The 24,684-nt window shown below is 35.4% G+C and overlaps 1 protein-coding gene across 1 annotated transcript; it reads right to left on the reverse strand.

The window, feature by feature from the left end:
- On the reverse strand, positions 1-24,588 carry LOC106136054 (uncharacterized). The gene is made up of 10 exons (XM_060946067.1): positions 24,464-24,588; positions 14,161-15,483; positions 13,096-13,246; positions 10,905-11,133; positions 9,527-9,623; positions 7,543-7,675; positions 5,251-5,474; positions 1,938-2,199; positions 1,513-1,588; positions 1-834 (listed from the first exon to the last, which is right to left on the reverse strand). The coding sequence occupies exons 2-10, from the start codon at positions 15,451-15,453 to the stop codon at positions 603-605; spliced, it is 2,697 nt and encodes an 898-aa protein (XP_060802050.1). The 5' UTR covers positions 15,454-15,483; positions 24,464-24,588; the 3' UTR covers positions 1-602.
- Positions 24,589-24,684: the final 96 nt, after the last annotated feature.

A 24,684-nucleotide genomic window follows, 5' to 3' on the forward strand; every position in this document is an offset into this window, starting at 1 on the left:
ATTTTTTTTACGTGATACATTTACACATTCCTTGTGACTAAAACATCCTGCGAATTTTCATTTTTGAAAATCACACATTGAAAATGTTCGCTTCGAAACATAAAATTCAAGTAAGTGTATTACTTGAATTTTTTGATAGAAAATGGGTGGCACAATTATCACGGATCCAGCGGGCGATGTATCTTTCAAAAGTGTATTTATTGCGGAAAACTGGCAGTCGTAAAAGAGAGGCGAGGCGTGTATCTACTGCAGTAGAGATAATTGCTGTTTTCGTTAGTAACATTAAGCACCAATATATCCCTTTGTGGAAAGGACATTTTGTTAACTTGCCCTCGTTTTATTAATTGATAGACATTTAGTAAGTATTTATAGTTAAGGTACCTTAGTACATCTATTTAGAACCATAAACCAACAGTGTTGAAAAATTTATAAGTGAAAAATATTATGAGCTTTCAAAAATATACCTATAAGTACGACTAGTAGTAATTTTATCTCGATACCTAGATACTAACTGCTACAGAAAATCTCGATAATTACGACTGCCTTTAATGGGAATAATTATATGCCTATAAAATATCTATAATTCTCTCTAATTTTTTAATCTACATGTTTTGACTAGAGCAGTTATGAATGTCAAGAACACGCGGTGGGATTTCTTCGTAAGGTACTACATGAGTGCTGGTCATTTCTCTGGCGACCGTCTCGGCGGCGGTCAGAACTCGCAGGAGGTTTAAACCGGCCAACTTTCTAAGTTCTTCCACACTCCAACCCTCCTCCATCAACTCCGCGAACAGGAGTGGATATGATGAGACGTCTTCCAACCCTTGCGGTGTGCTGTTACAAAATAACCGAATTAAGTGAAGAAAAGACAAGTTTAATTAGTCATCTCATTATACATACAAACATAAAATCACGCCTCTTTCCCGGAGGTGTAGGCAGGGACTACCTCTTTCCACTTGTCACGATCTCTGCATACTTCCTTCGCTTCATCCACATCATAACTCTTTTCATGCAAGCTTAAAGCTTAAGCTAAAAAACATAAAATAGATATTGGTTTAGGCTTTCTAGAAATACCTGCTGAATTGTAGCAATTATTATATGGGTGGTGAGTACAATATATTTTAACTTTAAGTAAGTACTTGATATTCAGAATGAAAATAAATGATGCCGTGTGGTTCCCGGCACCAAAAACGTATAGGACCACTCCATCTCTTTCCCATGGATGTCGTAAAAGGCGAATAAATGATAGGCTTACCGACTTGGGATTCTTTTTTAGGCGATGGGCTAGCAACCTGTCACTATTTGAATCTCAATTCTACCATTAGGCCAAATAGCTGAACGTGGCCATTGAGTCTTTTCAAGACTGTTGGCTCTGTCTACCCCGCAGGGATATAGATGTGTATGTATGTAAAATAAATAAGGAGATCTCGTTTACTTATTGTCCTGTGAGAACATCTCGCACCTTCAAACAGCGCAAGTTTAGGTAACTTTTTAGACAAGATATTTACTTACAAATTAATGCCGTCATAGCCCGCACCCAAACCCACGCTGTCCACTCCAGCTACCTCGCGAATATGATTAATGTGCGCTGAAAATTTTCAAGACATTTTAAATAGGTATGCTGTTTTTGTGTTTACGCCTACTATGTTAGGAATAGATATTTGTATTTAAATGAAATATTAGTTTAAATATTTTATTTTAATTTAAATGATACCTCTTATATTAGCAAAGTGTCCAGTAATATTATATTTATTTATTTATTTAAACTTTATGCATGCGTGAAATGCAGGTCGACTTAATTCCATAAGGCATTCTCTGCTAGTCGAACTTCTGGACCAAATGGAGATGTATGTAGGTACGGGTGGTGCGTTATTTTTAATTCTATGCCAGTAACTTATACATTTTGTAACACAAAAGTAAAAATAAAACATTCTCACCAATAGCGTCCTGAATCGTAGCTGTCTCTTTGCAAGTGAGGAAAGAAGTGTAGAAATTGACCATGATGAGTCCTTTGTTGGCGGCTAGGAGTCGCAGCACGGAGTCCGGAACATTCCTCGTGACGTTGCACAGCGCTCTCGCCGAGGAGTGGGAGAAGATCACCGGTGCCCGCGACACGGCTAAAGCATCACGCATCGTTCTTTCGGAAACGTGAGATAGGTCCACCAGCATACCTAGCCGGTTCATCTCCTTTATTACCACCTTAGAAGTAAAACAAGCCGCATAATTTATATAGCCAAATTGAGAAGACGACTCGACTCTTACAATAAAGTACCCACATTAAGTGGAATAACGTTTATCAATAAAGAAGACGAAGAAAGGAAATTTAAGAAAAAAAATGTTTTAACAATCTGTCAGTAATTACGTAGTCTTGTAACGTGTTCGCAGAGTTATATTATGAGATGATGATTACCATATTTAAATGTAAATTTAATTCTCTGTCTTTGATGTCTACCTTTATCACATAAAGGATTCACATGCAAAAATCTCTCAATTAACACAGCGAAAGGAACCCATTGAATGAAAAGTAAACATAACCGAGCCGCTTGTTTGAATATTTATTATGAGCTGCTGGCCATTGTTCTCGCTTTCAAGTTGGGCATAAGTTTCGTCCCCGTAAATTAATTACTGTCTTAGAATCTTTTATTAGGCGAGAATTCGTGACAGGATTCATTAAATCTTTGTTGGTATTCAAAACAAATGTAATATTAAGTAATAAGGCATATGTATAGTAGTAGTACTGAGTAAATATTGCTAGGTATATAATAAAGGAAGGACGAAATTACATTTCACAATAGTATAACCTCAGTAAGTTTGAAGGTTTGAAGAAATATAGTCTTATATAGCGCTTGAACAACTCTCTCTCTCTCTCTCAAAATCACTCGAAAAAAAACCTGATTTTAAACCGAAAATTTCCTAAAACGAAAAAAACACATAATCATAGAAATTGACTTAGATTTATTTGCATGAAACATCTGGTTATAGCAGAGACATTGGAGATGTATTGATTTTCTACATGATTTTTTGCTCTAAAAAAGTGCTTAGTTTGCTTCAAAAAAAGGAAAATTCTTATACGAGTATTTGCCAAGAATTGCAGGGTAGGCAGTGCAGCTTAAATGATAGTAACGAGATTAATATAGTGACAGTTTGCTATCCCTTAGTGATCTTTTACGATATCCATGGAAATGAGATGGAGTAGTTCTATTCTTTTTTTACTTCTGCCGGTTTCCAGCACACAACCACTCGTTGAATAGAAAAAATCTATCAAGATGTTTGGTTCTTGTGAAATTTTTTTGTACCTGTATGTCAGAGGTGCTTACGGGTTTGCGTTACACGCAGTGAGTGGTTTCAACAAAAGACAATATTTCGAAAAGTATAGTTGCAGGAGAACAAAGAACTGCTTCGAAGCGCGGAGTTCATACAAAGCGAAATATTGCGGAGCGTGGATGTTTATGATTATGGCTCACTCAGTCTACTCGACGTCTCAATGTTTACGGTGCTGCCTACCTGTTATATTACCGCGCGTTCGGTTGGTGCCAGCTCATAGTGCTAGCCATAACACTTGGTTACTACAAATTTACGAGTTTTCGCCTTACTTTATTACCTGCTTTTATTTATTGTCTTTATTTATGTACTATTTTTAGAGGCCGACAATTTTCATACACAGTGATATAAAACACTGAAAACTACATATATATAAAGGTAAACAGTACAGGCATTCAAAGCTGCTAAATGAATAATCGATACAATACGTGACAGGTTCATCAAACACGTCGTTTGTTGTTGCCCAAATCGAAATGTGTATTTTTGTACCAATTTTAAGGTAACAATGCAATTACAATTTACATGAACAGCTTATACCTTCATAAACATAATTTGCGGCATACTTGATCCACAAAAGAAATAAAATAGGTACCTTTTTTCTGAATTCGCTAAAGAAGCTTTTAAATATTATTAAAAGAATAAACAATATTCATTGTCTTTGCTTAGACATGGGACGATTGCCTCAGTAGAATTTTATTTTTGTTTTAATGTGTATAAAGTTACGTCATTTTCTAAAATGACTCCTAGTTACAAACATACGGCTAACATATTGCAATTTTGATGTGGGTAACATACGTCGTATCAAATAATTAATGTTATTAATTACTTCTAATTTTACCGCCACTCTGAAAGCACAAGTGGAAGAGACGTATAAATTGGCTGAGTTAAAAGGTTACGAAAGTTTTGTGGTACATTCGCACTGTAGGTACTAGAATCCTTTGTTACTCGTATGTTGTAGATTTTAAGAACTTTGAAATTTGTTTCTCGTTCAGCTATTGTTTAGGCCTGTCTTATGTGGAAAGTTTATTTCTACACCACCAAGAGGTGGAGGAAATCGCAGGAGGCAACACAAAAAGAAGTGCTTTTATTGTTTTCTCGTACTCATTTTTTAAAAGGTTTCAAGGGAGAAATGATTATATCTTTTTTTTTCTGAGTATAAAAATAAAATTCATGCATAATTAAAATTCCTTAAAACAAAACCCTTTGGGGGAAAAATAATTGACTTTGTCGAATAATAATAAGTAATAACTAAATGTAATAAATATAAAATGTGTCTTTAATTATTTTGAAGCGTGTATGTAATTTTATTATATGTAGTACTTTGATTTAATTTGTTTTTAAATAAAATAACTACTCAAACAACACAAAAAAAATATTTTTAATTAAAAAAATAACTTGTTTTTGTTGGGGCTCGAACTTGGACCGCCAACTTCACAGTCTCACGCGCCAACCACTGTACTATCGAGGCCGCTGCATATGGTCACGTCTATATCCCTTGCGGGGTAGATAGAGCCAACAGGCTTGAAAAGACTCAATGGCCACGTTCAGCTATTTGGCTTAATGATACTTGTAGAATTGAGATAGTAAATTGCTAGCCCATCGCCTAAAAAAGAATCCCAGGTTTGTAAGCCTATCCCTTAGTCACTTTTTACGACATCCATGGCGAAGAGATGGAGTGGTCCTATTCTTTTTTGTATTGGTACCGGGAACCACACGGTACGGTATAAATCTTCGCCCATGCAAAACGAAAAGTTCCACTAAATTCCGTTCCCGCGGGAGTTTCGGGAAATTCCAAACCTAGGCTAAATAAGGAACTTTTATGCCAAATTTCAAAAACTCCGGTTGAACAGACTTGGGGTATGCGTTGATATGTCAATCAGTCAGTGCCCTTTTAAATATATAGATTACTGAAATAAAAAAAAAATATACCTTGCCGAAGTGTGTGAGTCCACCTCTCGGCGAAGGTTCCGCACGGTCATTGGAGGCAGAGGCGCACTCAGCCCACGGAGTGTTGCACGTGGAGGTGAGGGTCAGGTACCGGACCCCCACTTGGAACATGGTGCGGAGAACCCCGAGCGAGCCCCCGATTGCGTGGCCGCCCTCAACGCCCACCAACGAACATAGCCGGTGGTTGGCGTGCGCTGACACTATATCTGCAATTGATTACTTTAATAACTTCTTTTTTATGATTCCATACCCAAAAGGTAAAAACGGGACCCTATTACTAAGCCTCCGCTGTCTGTCCGTCTGTTTGTCACTAGGTTGTTTCTCATCACCCGTGATAGCCAGAAAGCTGAAATTTTCACAAATTATGTATTTCCGTTGCCGCTGTAACAACATTTCATAGTTGGAGTAGGCTTCGTCGTAGCATGCGGTAGGATCGTAGACTGCATCGTAGTATGGCGTAGCTGTCGTAGGCTGAGTCGTATCAAACGCCCTCTTTCGTTAGGTTTACCATATCGTAGCAGCTAAGAGGTGATCGTGTAGCATCTTGGCAAAATCCGCACTACTAATATTACAAATTTGAAAGTGTGTTTGTCTGTCCGGCTTTTACGTTAAAACCACTGAGCCGATCTTCATGAAATTTTGCTTACATATAGTGTGGAGTACGGAGAAAGACATATAGTATATTTTTAGTGCCGTGTGGTTCCCGGCACCAATACAAAAAAGAATAGGACCACTCCATCTCTTTCCCATGGATGTCGTAAAAGGCGACTAAGGGATAGGCTTAAAACCTTGGGTTTCTTCTTTTAGGCGATGGGCTAGCAACCTGTCACTATTTGAATCTCAATTCTATCATTAAGCCAAATAGCTGAACGTGGCCATTCAGTCTTTTCAAGACTGTTGGCTCTGTCTACCCCGCAAGGGATATAGACGTGACAATATGTATGTATGTATATTTTTACGTGGGCGTATTTACGGGCCTAAGCTAGTATTGTATACATAATATTTTTATGTCTAGAACATTATGTATTTATAAAACAGTTTGCCTTGGCAAGTAGTAGCTGTCGTATATTCGTGGAATATTCATAAAAATCCTTAGTGCGACACGACTAGACTTAACTGAAGTAGTAGAATTTGTTTGACACAAGAAATATTTAAAAAATGTGAAGAACAAGGCAGCGATGTTAAATAAAAGAGGGTAATTTGGTTAAAACAAGTCACAGATGTTATCCTGTTCCAGTCAAAATCGGATTACGTGTTTCATACAGGATTACAGTGGATTTGACGGGATTACATTGGCGGCTGTGTTTAATATTTATGTTGCGCGTGTATCCACTTCCCATACCTATTAGCCATGGCAAAGGCTAAAAGGATAAAACAATTAACTTTGATTTTCGTTAATTTGCGGCAACGGAAAAGGTCATGTTGTGTTTCATAGCAGAGAATTCAGGTGAAATATAATTCAGCAAAATTTCGTACAATTTTGGGAGGTTAATAAATATTTACAGTGAATTATTTTTCATATGATTAAAATATTCATGCGTTAAAGGTAGGCTTCAGGTATTTTCATACGCAGTACTATTATAACTTTGAAGTCTTCGCAAATTTTATGGTTGACTGTTAAATGTGACCATAACTTCGGGAAAATGCTAGTAGATAATTAATATAAATAAACAAATGAGTGTCTCATTTGAAAGTCGCCGCTCAAACAAAACAAACAGCGATCCATCCAAATTGGTTTAATTTCAATAACAAAAGAGACACAGAGCTCGCCATTTATATTAATTTTAACCATTTCACTTTTTTTGCTTAATAAAGTCACAAGACGAGTTTCTCATGCAAATGAGCTGATGTTTTGCATCTACTCTTCATCAGATTACGAAAAACTGCTCTGTGATTTATCTTCACCCGAATGCAAAAAATAAAAATAAAATTTATGTCCGTTTTCATTAACAGCGCCGCAGTAATTAACCCCGAGTTGTTATCTTTCATCGCAAAAATGGATTACTTAATAAAACTAAGAGTCCTTGTTTTTGAAAGAGTGGGAGTGGGAAGGTGTAAAAACATTTTTTTTTATTAAAATAACTTATTTACGGTTTACTGTAGTTCAGTTTGGAATTATTAATTATTTAAAATCGCCTACGACTTTTTGATAAATTTTTGAAATGCCTGCTGTTAACTAAAAATATATATATTTATGACAAAAAGAAATTAATAGGAAAAATATGTTACTAAGTTTCTGGCAACAGTTAGTTGAGTAAAAATTTTAAATCTTACCATCCGCAGTGGTGCAAATAGTGAGCTGGGGGTGATATTTTTCCGTGAGCCGCTGTATGAGGTCGATCTGCTCGAAGGTGAGCTGCACGGCGTCGCGGTGCTGCGCGTCACACGGCACGTACGCCGCCCAGAACTGCGGAACATCACTTTGACATACAACTGATTAAATATCACGCACGAATTCACGACGTGTTCGCGGAATATGAAATTCTTACAAAATTCAGTAAAGCTGCTATAATGGAATGATCGTCAGAGGCGTGAGACTCCGACTGTTTGTAAAAATAGCACGCGACCGCGAAAGGAACAGCTTTTACATGGTTCATGCAAGTTTTTGAATATAACACATACAATATACAGTGCGCTGCGCATTTACATGTAAAAATTTACATGAATATCTAAATCTAGTCAGAGTGGCACATATATTCTTGAATTTTATATCACTGTTTTGTAGCATGACCTGTAGGGATGAACATCATAAATAATACTACTACTATTAAATTTTTCTTACACTTACAGCTCTACGTTAAAACAGACCTAACGAATCTATTAATATATACCGAAAATCTAAGATTATGAGACTGTCTTTTCTTGAAAGTTTAATTCAAAACCGAACTTTTTTCTTTGCTTTTCTGACGGATATGTTTCGTGATAATAATTGATTTAGTTGGGATTATTATTGGTAAAGATAACATTATCATTCTTCTGGCATTTGCCTGAATCTGGATCTAGCTGTGACTACGAGAAAATATTCAGAAGAGGGTAGTCTAGTAATTCCTGGTCCAGTCGGTGGGTGTAGTAGTAAGAGTAATGTGACTCCGAGAATAATAGAAATACGACATCCATTAAAACCGAAATAAGTTCATTCCTGAAATTGTTTCGGTTTTAATTGGTAGTTTTATTAGTGATAAATAAATAGGTAAATCCAATGGTACAAGTTCGCAGTGAGATCCTGACTTTCTATTATTTGTTATACGTGACCCAGTCGTTAGCTGATGCGATTAGTATGTTGCTATCCGCGGAACTAAAAACTAAAAGTTTTCGCTCGACGTTTTTTCTGTACACACGAAGTAGTTAGCTGTTGTGTTGCTATTGAAATGGAAGCAATTTCACTACTGTCGTGAATTTGATTGCTTTCTGAACAATGTTTTCGTTCCACTTCTTTGTCCGCGGTCGTTCAAGTGAAGTTTCTGTATTAGTTACCAATAAACAATTTATGACAAAAGTATTGTTAATTGCAATTGTTTTGCATTACCTATAGATATATTAATATTTCTAACGAGTAGACGTATTGGGGAGGACTTTGGTCTCGGCAACGTAATAGCTAATAGTCCAACATAGTCCAACGCGTACTTAGAGATGAGAACTAGTGAGATTGATTGTCAATGTATAAATCTTTACAATCTCTCTCTCATACCTCTTTGCGTATTTTCGGTTAAGTTTTCTACCACAATGCTATGGCACAGGGTCCACCGGACTTTAAAAGGAAATAAAGTTTTTCGAGAATTTTGAAGTCTTTACAATGTAAGTGCCTTAATAAGAAACAAGATGCCCTATTCTTTTTATCTCGCAAACTAAGCTGACACTTTGAATACCGGTTCTAGAACTATACTAACATATAAAACAGCCACCTAACATTTAAAAAAAAGACCGCTGTCGGTGTATATGTTCCGTACACTGGGACTCGAGCAATCCCAAGGCTTAGGATTCTTTTCAAATATTTTCTTATTCATATGTATGATTTTCATTGAATAGCGTCCATCTGGAACGTGTCGAAGCGTACTTAACAATAGAGTAAAGGAAATTGAAGTGTATGTACATTATATTACATTTTGATAGGTTAGCGGTCACGGTTAAAGGTAGAGTGGTCCTACCCAGTAAAATATACTGGTACTAAAGCAAAAAAGGTTAGATAGAATAAAATCGGGGAGCGCAGCGAATTCATACACTTTACTGTTTAGTATAAAATTAAGAGCGTCTTTTTTACCTGTGCAGCAACTCTGCCTTGTTTCAACCTGGGCAAGTCGGTGTGGCTCCAAGAACTCGTAGCCCAAGGGGATATTGTTCGTAAGTCTTCATCGAATCTGTAATGATGGCAACATAAGTGTTTTGCATATACTTATATGTGCTTTAGTTATGTAACGTGACCTCTGATTGTACTGATCTTGTTAAAACACATTTTAAATTACAGAATATAGACCGTAACCAAGCGTCCAGGATACCTAAACAAACACCAATGACGACATTAGTACCTAGTGAAATTACATTAAAATTAAATAAGAGCGGTAGGCAGAGACTACATATTTCCACTTGGCATGATGTCGGTCATATGTCATACTTCTTTCGCTTTATCCATATTCATAACTCTCCTCATGCAGCAGCGTCGGTTTTGGGTACTCTTGACCTGACCTTTTGCCAGAACGTCTCCGATTTGATCAAGGTATGTTCGTCTAGGCCTTTCCACTCAACCTTAGTTGAATTAACCCCTTTTTCATATTTTTATTCTACACGGCTATTTGGTAAATGTTAATTGATAAATCAATAACGCGTTAGTCAGTTTGAAAAACTACTACAAATATAAACAAAAAAGTTAGACCGCTCGGGGCGTTAGACGGCGCTCAGTGTCTCAGAGGAAAAGACGACAATTAGAACATACTTACTAAAATAAAATTCGCTGTTTTCATTGTGTACGTTGTGACATAATAGTAAATAGTATTGTCTGCAGTAATTACCAATGTAAGTAATTTACTATCAATCGTAAGTGTGCTTAATGTAACTAAAGGATATAAATATATCCAACGTCACGTTAGCTTGCCATAGAGAACCTAAACAGCCAAAAAAAATTTTTTTTTTTAAATCTACCTATTTCCACTCTAGCGCTAGGCTAAGGTATAGCTACGTTTCTGAATACATTATGAACTAACATAAGCCAGCCCCGTTGCAATATGGGTATATTGCATTGAAATAAATAAACTTCATAGATATAAAGAATACGTGGTGCAACGTCGCTGTTATAAATATTACATTGGGCATATAAAGAGACTGAAATAAAACCAATTTTCTTGCAGATCCTGACCAGATTGTTTGTCCGAAGACTTACTCCTATGGGAATTTACAGAAATATAAGTAACTTTTTTACCCTTGAAAGTAAAGTAACCACAGTTCTATCACAGTCAGGTAAAGCACATAAATACTAGAAGGTACTATTATGAAAAGACAAAGGACTTGTTAACCTATCTCTAAATCTCAATTTATTAATCAAGCTTTCAATGTTTTTGACTATTGGCTCTGTGAGCTCTGTCCACCTGTTCATTGACAGACCCCATTAAGACGTACCATGCGTATGTAGTATGGAAAGTACGTACCTGAAATCTTTAATTCTATTATGTAAAAACTTTCTTATATTCCAAGGTAAGTCGTTGTGTCCATCAATGAGCGGTGTCTCGTGAAGGAGGCGCTCTACGAGGCGGAGTCTCTCGTGTAGCGGGGCTCCCGGCGAAGCCCGCAGCGCCAGGGGGCCCGCCACGCAAGCCGTGCCGGCCACCAGGACTAGCACCGCCACGCAACACCAACGACGGTGCCACACAGAAAAACCTAAACAAAAAACATCATTTATGAAAATCTAGTACGCCCGCAGCTCCACCCGCGTTTTCAATAAAAATTCCTTTAAATTTTACCTCCCAAAGAAATCCCTCCCCGAAGAAATTTCATGAAATATACTCTTTAATTGCACACCCTTTGACCGTTTTTTGTTTAATATTTTTGTTTGACGGACGTGGAACCTACATATATGAAAAGGTTCCAAGCCCACTGGTTTTTTAGACTCTGCCTTGATATGTCAGTCATCAGTCAGATTAAAGAGGCTTTTTCCATTTAAAAGAAAACTTCAGGTATCTATAACTTTGTCGGAAGCCTTCCTTAACAAAGTGTGCTTATTCTATGCTTTAAAGTCACACAACATTGAATAGTTTGTGATAGCTCTGAGATGCAAAGCCTATGAAGAGTAAGATTGCTTTCTAGTTAGGTGTCTTCTTGAAATTTATGCGGGAAAAAATAATTTAAACATTTTTATGTTAGAACATCCCTTATACTTTTGTATTAGTGATGTTCTAACGGTTGACATGTCACACAGTCTTCACAGAATATCCACTATCATTTTGTAGAATGTAGCATTACATTCAATTTAGGTCAAGCAATCGGTCGTTACGAGGTTGTTACGGGGCTTTCGATAATCTTGCTGTCAGACGCAAACTTGCTCGATCACCGCTCTAGATACGACGGCAGGCTTACACGGTTCAAAATTTTGCGATACAATAGAACACGTATCTATTATATAAAACCGGGGTCATACATGATTTAATACATGTGCAAGATAAAGAAAATGATGAATATGATCTGGTTGGTAGGTATGAAACAAATATAATGTTCTTTACAATCTGATACATTCATCAAATTATAACAAAAGGCGCTGTGCAATAAGGCTCTCTTTTGTCAAACTGTCATGAGATGAGAGCTACTTTTCTGAAAAAGAAAAAAAAACCAGCGCTTCCTCTTGGTTATTAAAAATTTCATGATAGCCTTTATAATAGAAGTCTCAAGTGAAGTCGTCAAGGCTTATTGCTGTATTTGCACCGTAAATACGGTACCTTATACCTTTCTCAGCTATTTTACTCGTTTAATGGAAACTTTTATAAGAATTGCAAGGCGTTGGTTAAACTTTATGCACATGTTCCAGTAGAGTGTTTTAAAAGAAGTGCATTATGCACATAGTGATTTATATGCTTTTGTACAAAACTGTGAACACGTTTATAAATAACTTTAGGTCGGAGCACCGGAACTACAGAATTTTTTTACTTACTTACTTTTAACTTCCAAAAATATTACTTGGCGTATGCCTATATTAATAATGTATAATGTATATGTATATATTTCAGTGAAATCCATTTAGTGGTTTCGGTTGTTCAGTCATCTGTGTTTGGTTACAGACAGCGTTTTTGTGGTAGTTACCGAAGCAATTTGCTGGCACCAGAGAACGACCTCGGTACAGATGACCGACAAGTGATGACTTATGACATAACGAGTTAGCTAGCTTAGCTAACTGTGAAGACGTACCCCTAGCAGCACTGTACCGATTTGCAGAAACCGACTAACTGAAAGAGTTAGTTGTAGCTAGTAATGATAAAAACAGCTGCTGAATTGACAGACAATTGGCTAACTTCAAGGCTCCACATTATCATGTTTGCTTAGAAAATTGATCTGAAGCCCCATATCCTAAGCAGCGTAAACGTGCACGCACTGATAATTTTAATAGCGCTTTACAGATAATGTCTTCAACGCTCAGCAACCTCGAGTGCAGTACTTGTAAGTCACTTGGATTGGTGACCGCAAGTGGTTTTTCGAGGTCTTCCTTGCTTCGGAAGGTAAATTAACCCGTTGGCTGTCATAACAAGAAGGCAGTCGTAAAGCCATGTCAGATGTTTTTTGTGACCTGAAAACCTGAAACTGGTGTGGACCACTTATACAAACAAAGAACAATACAATCATTGATAAACTTACGGGAGGAGTTAGCAGTGGTAGTGGAGCTGTGGCTAGTGGTGGATAGCGTGCCTGTGGGTAGCCACTGTGGTGACTTGCAGGCACTACAAGCTGGCCGAGTTCCCTGACTTCGGTCCGTTACGTCAGGCGCCGGCGCCGCTCTTTTCTTCCCCTTTTGTCAAAATAATTTTGTTATGCTTGACAAACACTTCATTTTATATGTACATCTCATAAGGCTATTTAAACAGTAAGAACCGGTAATAAAGCTAAATAATTCACTATTAATTGAACGTAGGACACACAATACGTTAATTATATAATCCAGTAGGTACACTTACGAAGCCGACGGGAGATTTAGGCAGTTTGTTCCTCATCACAGTTTTCTTTTAACAAAGTAGTATGAACATTTAAAACAATGCACAGTCAAATTCACAGTATGGTTTTGCCTTTTAAACTTATGGTTGCTCCCATCAACAAAGTTTTGGACCGCTTGTTCCAACAACATACATTAAAAATTAAGGGTAGGGCTAAATTACGCGTGAAAATGCGGTATATATATGTACTTTACTCCTCGGCTATAACATAATGCCCTTTGGTTTTGAATGTTGCTGTGCGAATACCTACTGCAAAACCATTTGTTATTCCCTTATTAAGTATTTATTGGTTCAATATACCGCAAATTACTTTATATTGACAATATTCATAATCCTCATTTGACCTTAGCCTTCCTCAGATTCATATATAAGGGTACTTATTGCCTTCGTAATTAACCAAAATGTCGCTGATATTTTTTGGCAAAAAATGTTTGTCAAGGGAAATCATTCAATAGAAAGGAAAACGTTTCTTTACCGTCTTAAAACCTAGTTAACATTATTTTCTTCGGAATGATGATATCTTTTAAGTGTTTAAAGCAAAATTTCTAAGTATTAATCAAACACATTAAACAACAGACAATCATCAACATTAGGTAGATGGTATCGCAACAGAATTGCATTTTTATTTACGGTTTACACTCAATCAATCTGCTATTCAGTTTTATATAAGAAATACCTAACAAAAACAATTGATTTATTAACATAATTTTACCTGTGTATCATAAAATATAGAAGGTATTCTAGTATCGCGCCCAGTGTCACAAGTACAATGTGCGTGCACAGAACGTGGCGCGGACATCATCAAGTCACCGTCTATAAAAGTCTGTGAATCGTCATCCACCAGGTCGCTGCGGGTACTTCTTGACTCCATTGTGTTTTCATCTCGCGACCACGTCTCTGGTGTTCTATCCCTATATCGCTCGCTTGGAAACTCATTGTAAGACATCTGCCTTCTTATACTTCTACACCGACTCCGGTTATCTAGAGTGGAAAACTTCGTAGCCCCCAAAGCGGGAGATGTTTTAGATATAAGATCGTCGTTATTATCGAAGCTTCTCATTCTTATCATTTTATTTGCTGTTCGTCTACTCCGATCTGTACTGACATTACAATCTCGCAATCTATCGAAACATTGGTCCACATTTCCCGAAAAATTTTCATACGTTGATACATTTTTTTTTATTTCATCTTTTCCTTGATAACCAGATGATGCGAATATACAACTTTGGCTGTTTATTCGCCTTTGTGACTTGTCGACTAATGACAACATCGATAGCTTTTTTAGAGAATTTGAGGAACCTGTTGCAATCTCAGCTAATTGAACTGCGTTTTGATGTTTTTTCAAAACTGCATCGCCACCAATTTTTTTCAAATTGGATAATTTCCTTTTAATTTTCTGCACTAAAGTAGTAGTTTGATCATACGAAATTAATTGTTTTGAAATGTAATTCCCCACACCAATCGTTTTACTTTTGTTATGTTTACGATCCAAGCTTCGATGAGATCCAATTGCTAAGTGACGTCTCCCTCTCTCTCTTTTTATCCTTTCTAAGTCGTAAATACTAAGAGTGTGTCCTCGTTGATCTACTACATCACGGTGACAGTTTAAATAATTATTTTGTTGAACATTGCAGTTACATACTAAGTCGAAGTCTCGGTCTGATATGTGTTTGTCGACGCATTGTCTTTGAGCTGCTAAAGCGAGACAAGCCTCGCAATCGACTCCCAGGAGCAGTTCAAGGCTGGTATTCCTGATGAAGCCGTCACTAAAGGTGCGCGATCGGAAGTGAGTGGAATGCTGGCCGAGATGCGGTTCCCAGTCGGAGACGAGGGTGGGCGCGGCGGTGCTGGCTCCGGCCGGCGCGCATGTCTCGTCCTCCACCATGGTGGACGCATCGCGGTTCACTTGGATGACACGAGGTTGACGAAAAACTCTACTGTCACTCCGTACTGAGCTTCGGGATGGCGACGGAGATGGACGCTTGAAAGCGTCCACTTCAATCATGTCTTCTGGAAGAGCCTAGTTGCGACCAGCCTGTGAGAAGAAAAATATTGGTTACGAAAAATAACATACTTAATGTAGTTGTTACATTTAAAAATAAATGTGTAGAGACGATTTTAAATAAAATGGGAATAAGGAAATTTATTTATTTATGCTTATGACGTGTGAAACAGCTCAGAAATGAGATCTTTTCTTAGCAGGCTTTTTGAAGGCTCATATCTGGAATGAATTTATATTTTTAATATTACCAACACTAATGTACTCATGTCTGTATTTATGAAAGGGAAATAATAACGTTCAAAAATTTAATTTTCAATTAACTCAGAGACAGCCGAGCGACGGATGTTTGATCATTTCGATTTTCAACAACTCACTTAGGTATTCCTCCCGATTCGTGTTTACATAATATCTATATCAATATATTGTAAAATATTATGTTACTCCAGGAGGGTCTGATCGGGACAGCATTAGAATATCAATGGGATTTTTATGTTATTGCTATAAGACTTATCCTAATTTGATACATACATACATATGATCACGTCTATATCCCTTGTGGGGTAGACAGTGGCAACAGTCTAGAAAAGATTTGATACATAATTAAAATAAGTTATTTTTAAAAGATTGAGCCTATCAGTCTTTTCAAGACCGTTGGCTTTGTCTGCCCCGCAGGGGAAATAGACGTGACTATATATATGTATGTATGTTGAAAAAAATTTCTTTTAATATTACGTATAATATCATGATTGCATTATTTTAACGAAAAGAAGACAAACATCCTTTTTTATATGTGGTTTCGAAGAAAGCCTCTTTTAATAGTCAATATTAAAATAAACTCAATTAAATACTACTCTCCTTATGTGTATTTTTATTAAGATATAAATGAATATAATTAAAATGTAATGGAGAAGTAGTGCAGAAAGATAAAATGGACGAACTGTGACGAGAAATCAGCAAATATAACTTATTCAAGGTATTTTTTTGAACACTTGCCAACTTTCCGAAGCAGATTTTATGATGAAACAGGGCATTTAAATTAAATTTATTTGAAGATTTTTTATAACGAGTGATTTATATCTAGTAAATACTTACTGATTATCTTTAAAACAAAATAGTCGTTCGTCTGACGGGATTCCGTAAAGAAAAAATAATTAATATCTAGTTTTTTTTTATTATTAGTATTTTATTCCTTATTTATTTACATCTTTGTGAAGTAAGCACTTCGTCACATTTTGGCTAGTGTTCAAAAATTGCCTTGTATAAGAATAATATTGAATTACGTCATCACTATCCGAAATCAGACCGAAAGCCATAACTCAAAGCCGCATGAATTCAATCAAGCTAATAGGAGTTACATAAATTTGCTACATTAATATTGATTTTCAATAAGTATAACTATTAGTTTGTCAGTATAATGCTTGCGAATCAAGATGATGATATGATTCGGTACCGGATATATAACAATATGGATAGATAAATAAAAGCGAAAGTAACGAAAACTTCACTTTATTTGTAAAATATGTTAAATTTGTAAAAAACAAATTGTACTTAAATTTGTTGCGTAGTAGTTCTAGTTCTACGTTCTAATTATTATTTGATAGTTAATTTGTGTGTGGCCAAGTTATACATAACTACATCAGCTTTTCTTAAATACTATAAAAAATTGTAAATATTCCTAAGACAGAAAACGAACGCAAAAAATATTTTATTCACAAATTAATTATCGTTATTGTAATAAAATATATCATTCCTTATATCAGCAAAATGCATCTAGCGATTCACGCAGTCTCGTATACCAAGATTACATTAATTAATTACATATCAAACTTATTATCAAAATATGAAGAAAACAGAAATATCTAGCATAATTTAAATAAAGACAACTACAACTTATCTGCAAATACAAAAGAAGTTCATTAAGATGTTATTCGCTCCCTGCTTACTTAACTCAAAGCAAAAAACAAGGTTATGAAAGAATATTTTCCTCGTGATATACCTATGAATATCATTGGCATGTTTTTGCAATCTTAGAGCGCGATATTTTTGGCGAGAGAGGGTCGAGGATCTTCAACGGACGCAAGACGTCCCGGAGAAGAAATATTTACGAGTATCAACGAATGGAGTTTGTAACTTATCAATTCATTCTATACAATTGGCGGTTTCATAATATTATTTTCTTGTACTTAAGTGACAATTGATACTACTAACATGTGTTTGTTGGTAAATCAGTTAAGTAGTTTTTGTGTGATAATGTGACGCATTCATAATGTAAGCTAAATAGATTGATGAAAAAAATTACGTGAGCATTTCTACCTTCATGATCTTAATCATTTCATTATGTATCTCTTCCACCTGGTGTTTTGAATGAGATCCCGGTACTTCAATAGATACACCTTATGTACCATTAGATCCTATAAAAAAGCAAACGTTCTACTCTATTGAAAAATAGTTACTCTTAAGTTACAAGACGGTTGAATGAAAGGCAAACCACTACGAGACGGAGCAGACGACGGGAATGAGCCATTTTTACTTTATGTTTGTTTTACTGCTGTAGAATGACAATACAGCTTTTGTGTTGAGTGTTCATTTCAGTATTCATTATTATCAGATTATATGTATATACGCTCTGCAAAAAAGAATTGTTGTGAGAATAATATTATGAATATGGTTGCCAAAAGCATAAGTTTCATGATTTATATATAAAGAAATATTGTTTCAATATCCATACATACATATAATCACGTCTATATCAATTACGGGATAGACAGAGCCAACAGTCTTGAAAATACTTATAGGCCACGTTCAGCGTATGGCTTAATAATGGAATTAAGATTCAAATTGAAGAATCCCAAGCTTATCAGCCTATGTATCTACCTTTTACAACATCCATGGAAAATATATAGAATATTATTCTAAAGTGTCAGGAACCACACGGCACTTGATATTAATTGAATATCCATCTTTGGATTAACTAAAATGACTGGAATAGAGACACAACATTGCTGTATATAGACAATAATATTAAGTACGAGTAGTTTCAAGTGTTTATGAATAATACTTTTCATCCATACTAAAATTAAAAAGAGAAAAGATTTGTTTTTATAATAAATTAATAAATATATACGGGACAAATTACACTGATTGATTTAGCCTCGAAGTAAGTTCGAAACTTGTATTACTAGATACTAAACTAACTAACTCAACGATACTATATTTTATAATAAATACTTATATTATAAATACTTATATAGTTTTTATTTGTAACGAATAAATTAGAAATAATTAAATAAGTTTATATGAGTAATCGGATTTAAAGTAACATTTTAAGACATTTCATTACCCATTAGTTACCTATACGTTTAATTATAACGGATTCCTTCAATTCTGACGTAGGGAACCCGATAATTTGCACATACTGTTAACTAAGATGTTATTTAATTGTTCAATACACACACAAAATATGAATCTTTGAAATTTCTCCTTAATGAGAAAATGAGCGATGAGTGGTACAGCTTGAACCCGAATGTAGCAATCATGAATGTTGCCAGTTAATGCAATATGTTGCCAAACCAGCAAATAAATGGAGACCGATACAATTAAATACACAAATGTTGAAGGCAATGTTATGCTACATTTCAGCGTAAATAAAATCAACACTAATAAAAGAGTATTCTCTTTAGGCTATTTGAGTAAGGTGACAGAAAAATTTGGTACTTTAAGAATTAAAGTCATTTCAGAATCTTCATATATTCTAAAATTTCAAGTATTTTATGTTAATAAGCTCCGACAACGATCTTCTATAAGTTGTCATAAAAATGAGCTGTAAATTTATCTACAAAAAAATATAGTAGAGGTGATTGATAGCGAACACATCCAGGTATGTAAGGAACACCGTCTTTTTCAGATAGGCTTACATTGTTTGGGTATTTCTGAACACCGTTCCATTAAGAGAATAATGGAAGTATCTACAGGAGGGAAAATAAAATGTGGAGAAAGATTTCTCAGTAGCTAGGTACCTTAAGCGGTCATTTGTAAGCGGCCGAGAAAAATGCTCGCTCGTCCAGAAAAAATAATTGTGAGAACGGCGTAGCTCGAGCGTGGCTCGCGGCGCTCACTTTCCAACCCTTCGGTGTAAGTATCTTGTAATCTCCCACCTAATTGAGGTTGCTGAATTAATTTCATGTATGTAAGAGCCATCTTTCTTGGCTTTATTTTAATAAAATGAGTGGAATATAAAAAGAGTTATGGTTCTGGCATTTGTATTTGAAACGTTAAGTATATTTTGTATAATACCTTTTTAACACTGATATTTTGTCAATAATCAATTATCATATCCTTACCTAAGATAAAATCGATATGGGCGATCTTTTTAAGACTAATAGAAGCCACAAAATAAAAAAGTAGGAATGGTTTTGCTATTTTTGTTGAAACTTTTTTAATACATGGTCTAGGCAACATAAAGAGTATATATTGGTAACTGGAACACCTGGTGAAGAACCATGATTAATCAGCTGAAACACATATTTTTCGCTTAGATGAAGGCTATTGATTAGGTGAATGTGGTAACATTCTTACTCGCTTTTTACAGAAAATTATGTACCTAGTGATAATTTTCTGTAATCAGTTCTAAAGATGTGATCACTACAGATAGTGATCAGTTCTAAATATGGATATGGTGCCTTTGCAAATGTTGTTCCTTATAATTAACATTCTACTTTTAACATCATACTAGACGTATTTAAGCGGCCTGACCGACCTATAAGGAATTCATCCTTGCAAGTAGAACACTTAAAGAAGTGCCACATTGTATATACTTATTGATTCTTCCGACACGCGGACGAAGTCGCGAGCAAAGGCTAGTAACAATAGATTAGATAATATTTAATTACTAGGTGGCTGGCGAATAAAATATTTAAAGTCCAGATCACTTATAAAATACACATGGCATCTATGCAACATATCAGCATATTATAGAACAACAAATTTTGAAGGTAGAAATAAAATCGCTAGCTATAGCGATATATCCGATAATCTCACGAAACAAACAGAGAGCAGTAAGTAAAATAACAAACAAGAACCGAATGTTTGTTGGCAGAAACTCAGTATATCAAAATTTGAACTGCAGTACATTTGTTGTGTCCACTGAGAGAAAAGTTTCTGCGCTGTGTTGTTTGGCTCCCTAAGGAGCATTGCAACATTGTTAGCACAGGTTGATCAGAATTCATGTTTTGATATGTTATTAGCTGTTTCAACTTTCCCTGTTTGTTTTGTTTTAAACCCGTGCGATGCAATATTTAATTATAAATAGCCATTTATCAACATCCCAACCCTAAATATGGCTTTAAATTTAACGTTGTATGTCATAACATAGCTGTTATTTATGTTTTTAAAAGTTTTGATGAGTTTTTTTTGTATAATAATTAGCGAGTTTATTAGTAGATTATGAACACTGTGGCATGGTTGATTTAGCTGTTATTCAGTTCTACTTACTGGGGGTCGATATGATGTCGATTATTTCATTGAAAAAGAATTTAAATTATGTTAAATTATATAGATATGTTCTCATAAATTATATTACAGAACACCAAATGACAGAAATTATTCTACTGAGACTGAATCGACACCACAATGAGTATCGACACACCCTTACCCTTAAAATTCTAAATAATATGGCAATTGTAAACTAATATGAGCAACTAGTAAGTTTTAAAAATTAAATCTTTAAATTTATTTGGTTTCTTTACGCGGCAACGTGCCCAGAACGCAGGCTGGTTATGAACCTGGTAAATATACTAGCTTATAATACTTAGACAAAACGGTATTTTTTGGAGCTTTTTCATTTATTTTTTTGATCAAAATATTAGTTTTATACTTTTAAATTACTGCGTTACTTTGAACTCTTAGAAGTAAGAACTTTGGTAAAAACTATATCTCATAGAAAAATAGCTTTAGTAAAATAATTTATAAAACACAATTCATTTACAACTCAATTCCTTCTATTACATCAAAGGATCGATGTTGAAAAGAATTTCATTATCGACCGTTAACATAATGGTGGCGCAGTTTTTACTTAATTTTACCTCGGCCCTTTCACGGAGATCATTACTGCTATTGTCAATTACCTAAGATTTAAGCTTTGATCGTTTCAGTTTTAGGTCAGCAAAATATAAGTTACTTAACCCCTGGAATATTAAGGTTTAATCTCTAAATTCTTGTTGGCACGACATCCAGGCCATGCCAAATTAACAAATTGGTAGACTTTCCTATTTAATTGTCTATTCTATATGACTATCCTATATTTGAAATGAATTAAAAATATATACAGTTGAACTCTTTATTGCATTAAGAGAAAAAAGAAAATCGGAACATTAAAAAAAATAGGCTATGAGGTACAAAGGCTGACATAGGTGCATATACGAGTATAGTGACAGGAAAACAAAGAATGCATGATGATTTGGTCTTGTGAAGAGCGTGAATGAGAGCAGACTTAATAAATACGAGTATATAAGGAGAGTGTAAAAAGGAAAGTTAAAAGATGAAAGAGTACCCTATACCGACGAGCATTATTGCATGAAAAGATATACATACATATTATCACGTCTATATCCCTTGCGGGGAAGACAGAGCCAACAGCCTTGAAAAGACTGATTGTCCCCGTTTAGCTGTTTAGTTTTTGATAGAGTTGAGATTCTAGAGTGACATGTTGCTAGCCCGTCGATTGATGAAAGTAGATAAAAAAAAGTATCCAAATTTATAGCAAGTGGAAAACCGCTGCCTAGTCTGCCTCCGAGAATGTCATTCCTGCTCTAACATGCATGAAGGGGTAGGCAGATAATAACTGCATATAATAATATACTACATACATATGAGATGCATTTTCAAAGATTTGTAATTATCTTATCTGTACTAATATTATAAAGCTGAAGAGTTTATTTGTTTGATCGCGCTAATCTCAGGAACGACTGGGTCGAATTAAATTCTTTTTGTGTTGAATAGACCATTTATTGAGGAAGGATATAACATCACGTTGCAACTTTTAGGAGCGAAGAAATAATGGAAAATGTGAAAAAACGGGGAAATTTAACCATCCTTGAGGGCTTCAATGATGCCCAAAATAACTATTCCACGCGGACGGAGTCGCGGGCAGAGCTAGTTTATAAATAGGGAAGGTATGCTATCAATCTGTACCTATGTGTGATGAAATTGGGATTCTGTATGTGTTAGATTTGTATGTGATAGAAGTGAATTCTAAGGGAAGTGAAGCCTTAAGGAAAAGCTAGTGTTACTCGTACTTTACATTTATAAACGCTGTGGGTGACCGAAATAAATCAAATAAAGAAGAAAGTTCTGAAAATGAGATATATGAAACCTTGTCAAAGTAAATCCGGTTTCAAATCAATCTTAATATTTTGACACAAACATTGTCATAACGCAAAGATATTTCAAAGTACGACAGGCCGCCAAAGAAGGCGAATAAAGGAAGCGAGTCAAGCTTTTCCTTACGAGGAAAGTTTCTTATTTTATGCCTTCTATAACTATATCTATGTTGATACCTGCGGTCTCGTGGCATGTAGCTGTAAACAGCAGTGCTTAATATTTTAGTATATATTACGTTATGACCAATATGACTTTAGGTTTAATTTTTTTATCATTAATTGTTTAGCTTACTATTTTATTTAAAAATGGTTCTGAATAGTTGTATAATTGGCGTTGAATGAAAATCAATAACTACAGGTAGGAATATCCCTTATCCACGTATTTAAAACTAATAATATACCTACTAATACTACAAATTAAGTCGCTTATTTCTCGCGTGCGGAAAATGATATTTGTCTTTAAAAATCTTAGAAACGTGGCGGATTCTGATACACTGAAAAATACCTATTTTGCCCTATGTCAGTCTATTCTAATGTATGGTGTTCGGGTCTGGGGGTCAGCAGCAAAAACAAACTTACTGCCATTGGAAAGGGCACAGAGGGCTGTCCTTAAAGTGATGACACGTAAACCATACCGTTACCCAACCTCTCAGCTTTACACCGACGTAAAAGTGTTGGCAGTGAGGCAGCTCTTTGTGTTACAGACGGTACTTAAAAAACACTCTCTGCTAAAGTTTGACCCAAACCTCAACGCTAACCGACGACGACATCTTCAGTATAAGGTTTGCATAATACCACAACACAGAACATCAACAGCAGCCAGAAACTTCAGTGTATTAGGCGCAAAACTTTATAATAAATTAAACAAAGAAAGCAATATTTACTCATGCTCAAAATTTGTTTGCAAAAAACGTGTGCAAAAATTTCTACATTCATTAAATTACGACGAAACCGAAAACCTGTTACTCTAACTGTCTTCCATTCTGTATCCAAATCCTGCTTTCAATTTCCTAACAAACACACATTTATTTTCACACAACCCACACACACACACAAACACATACACACTTCACACATGCCACCTTTTGTACCCAGCAAATCAATTTAGTTAAGTTTCTAGCTAAGGCTTCATTTCTTTAGTAACTTTTAAATAAGGTTTCCCAAAAATAACAGACTAGTCTAGTTTGGGAAACCTAGATCATTACTCTGTTCTTATTGCCATAAGCACTAAACTCTATAAATTTCCCTGCCACCCCGGGGCAGCGGTCTCTGAGATACAGACTAACGTCTAGTTCGGAGATTGATTGTGTCTGGTTGGGGCAGGGGACTTTATAATACAATTATATAAACATGTACTTACTCCCTTTGTGTACTATGTAATGTGTTCTATGTCATAATGGCTAAATAAAGAATTTATTTATTTATTTATTTACCTATGTCATTACTAAATTTCTTTCTAATAACGTAATAGATTAAATAAAATGATAGATTCAATCTAAGTGTAACTTGTTCAAAAATATGCTTGTAGCTTTATAAAATATAATTTAATTTGTTATTTCATGCACTCATGAAAATAAATGTCATCAAGTTTAATTGAAAAACAAAAGTTTCAGCAAAACAAACAATGCCCAACTTACTTGCATTGAAATTGTATAAGATCACATAAAAGTTACACACAAATGAATGGTTTCACAGGTGCTTTCCATGATATTTTAAAGTCACATTAGTCTCGTCATTTGAACACAATGGGACCTGTATTAATGGCATGCTTTTAAGCGTGTCGCTGCCGGCGAACCGCCGCTGCGGGTTAAAAGGTTATTACGTGTTCGCTCACGCTACGCGGGCGAACTAGACAGGC

Source organism: Amyelois transitella, chromosome 2 (genome assembly GCF_032362555.1).
Source record: "Amyelois transitella isolate CPQ chromosome 2, ilAmyTran1.1, whole genome shotgun sequence".
Lineage (NCBI taxonomy): Eukaryota > Metazoa > Arthropoda > Insecta > Lepidoptera > Pyralidae > Amyelois > Amyelois transitella.

What these genes read in the sequence shown, in the direction of transcription:
- LOC106136054 (XM_060946067.1), bottom strand. Translation starts at nt 15,453, where the DNA reads ATGATTGAAGTGGACGCTTTCAAGCGTCCATCTCCGTCGCCATCCCGA. An exon ending in AAGGCAGAGTTGCTGCACAG is followed by an intron (nt 7,676 to 9,526) that starts GTAAAAAAGACG and finishes GATGTTCCGCAG; the next exon opens with TTCTGGGCGGCGTACGTGCC. An exon ending in GACTCACACACTTCGGCAAG is followed by an intron (nt 2,200 to 5,250) that starts GTATATTTTTTT and finishes TTTACTTCTAAG; the next exon opens with GTGGTAATAAAGGAGATGAA.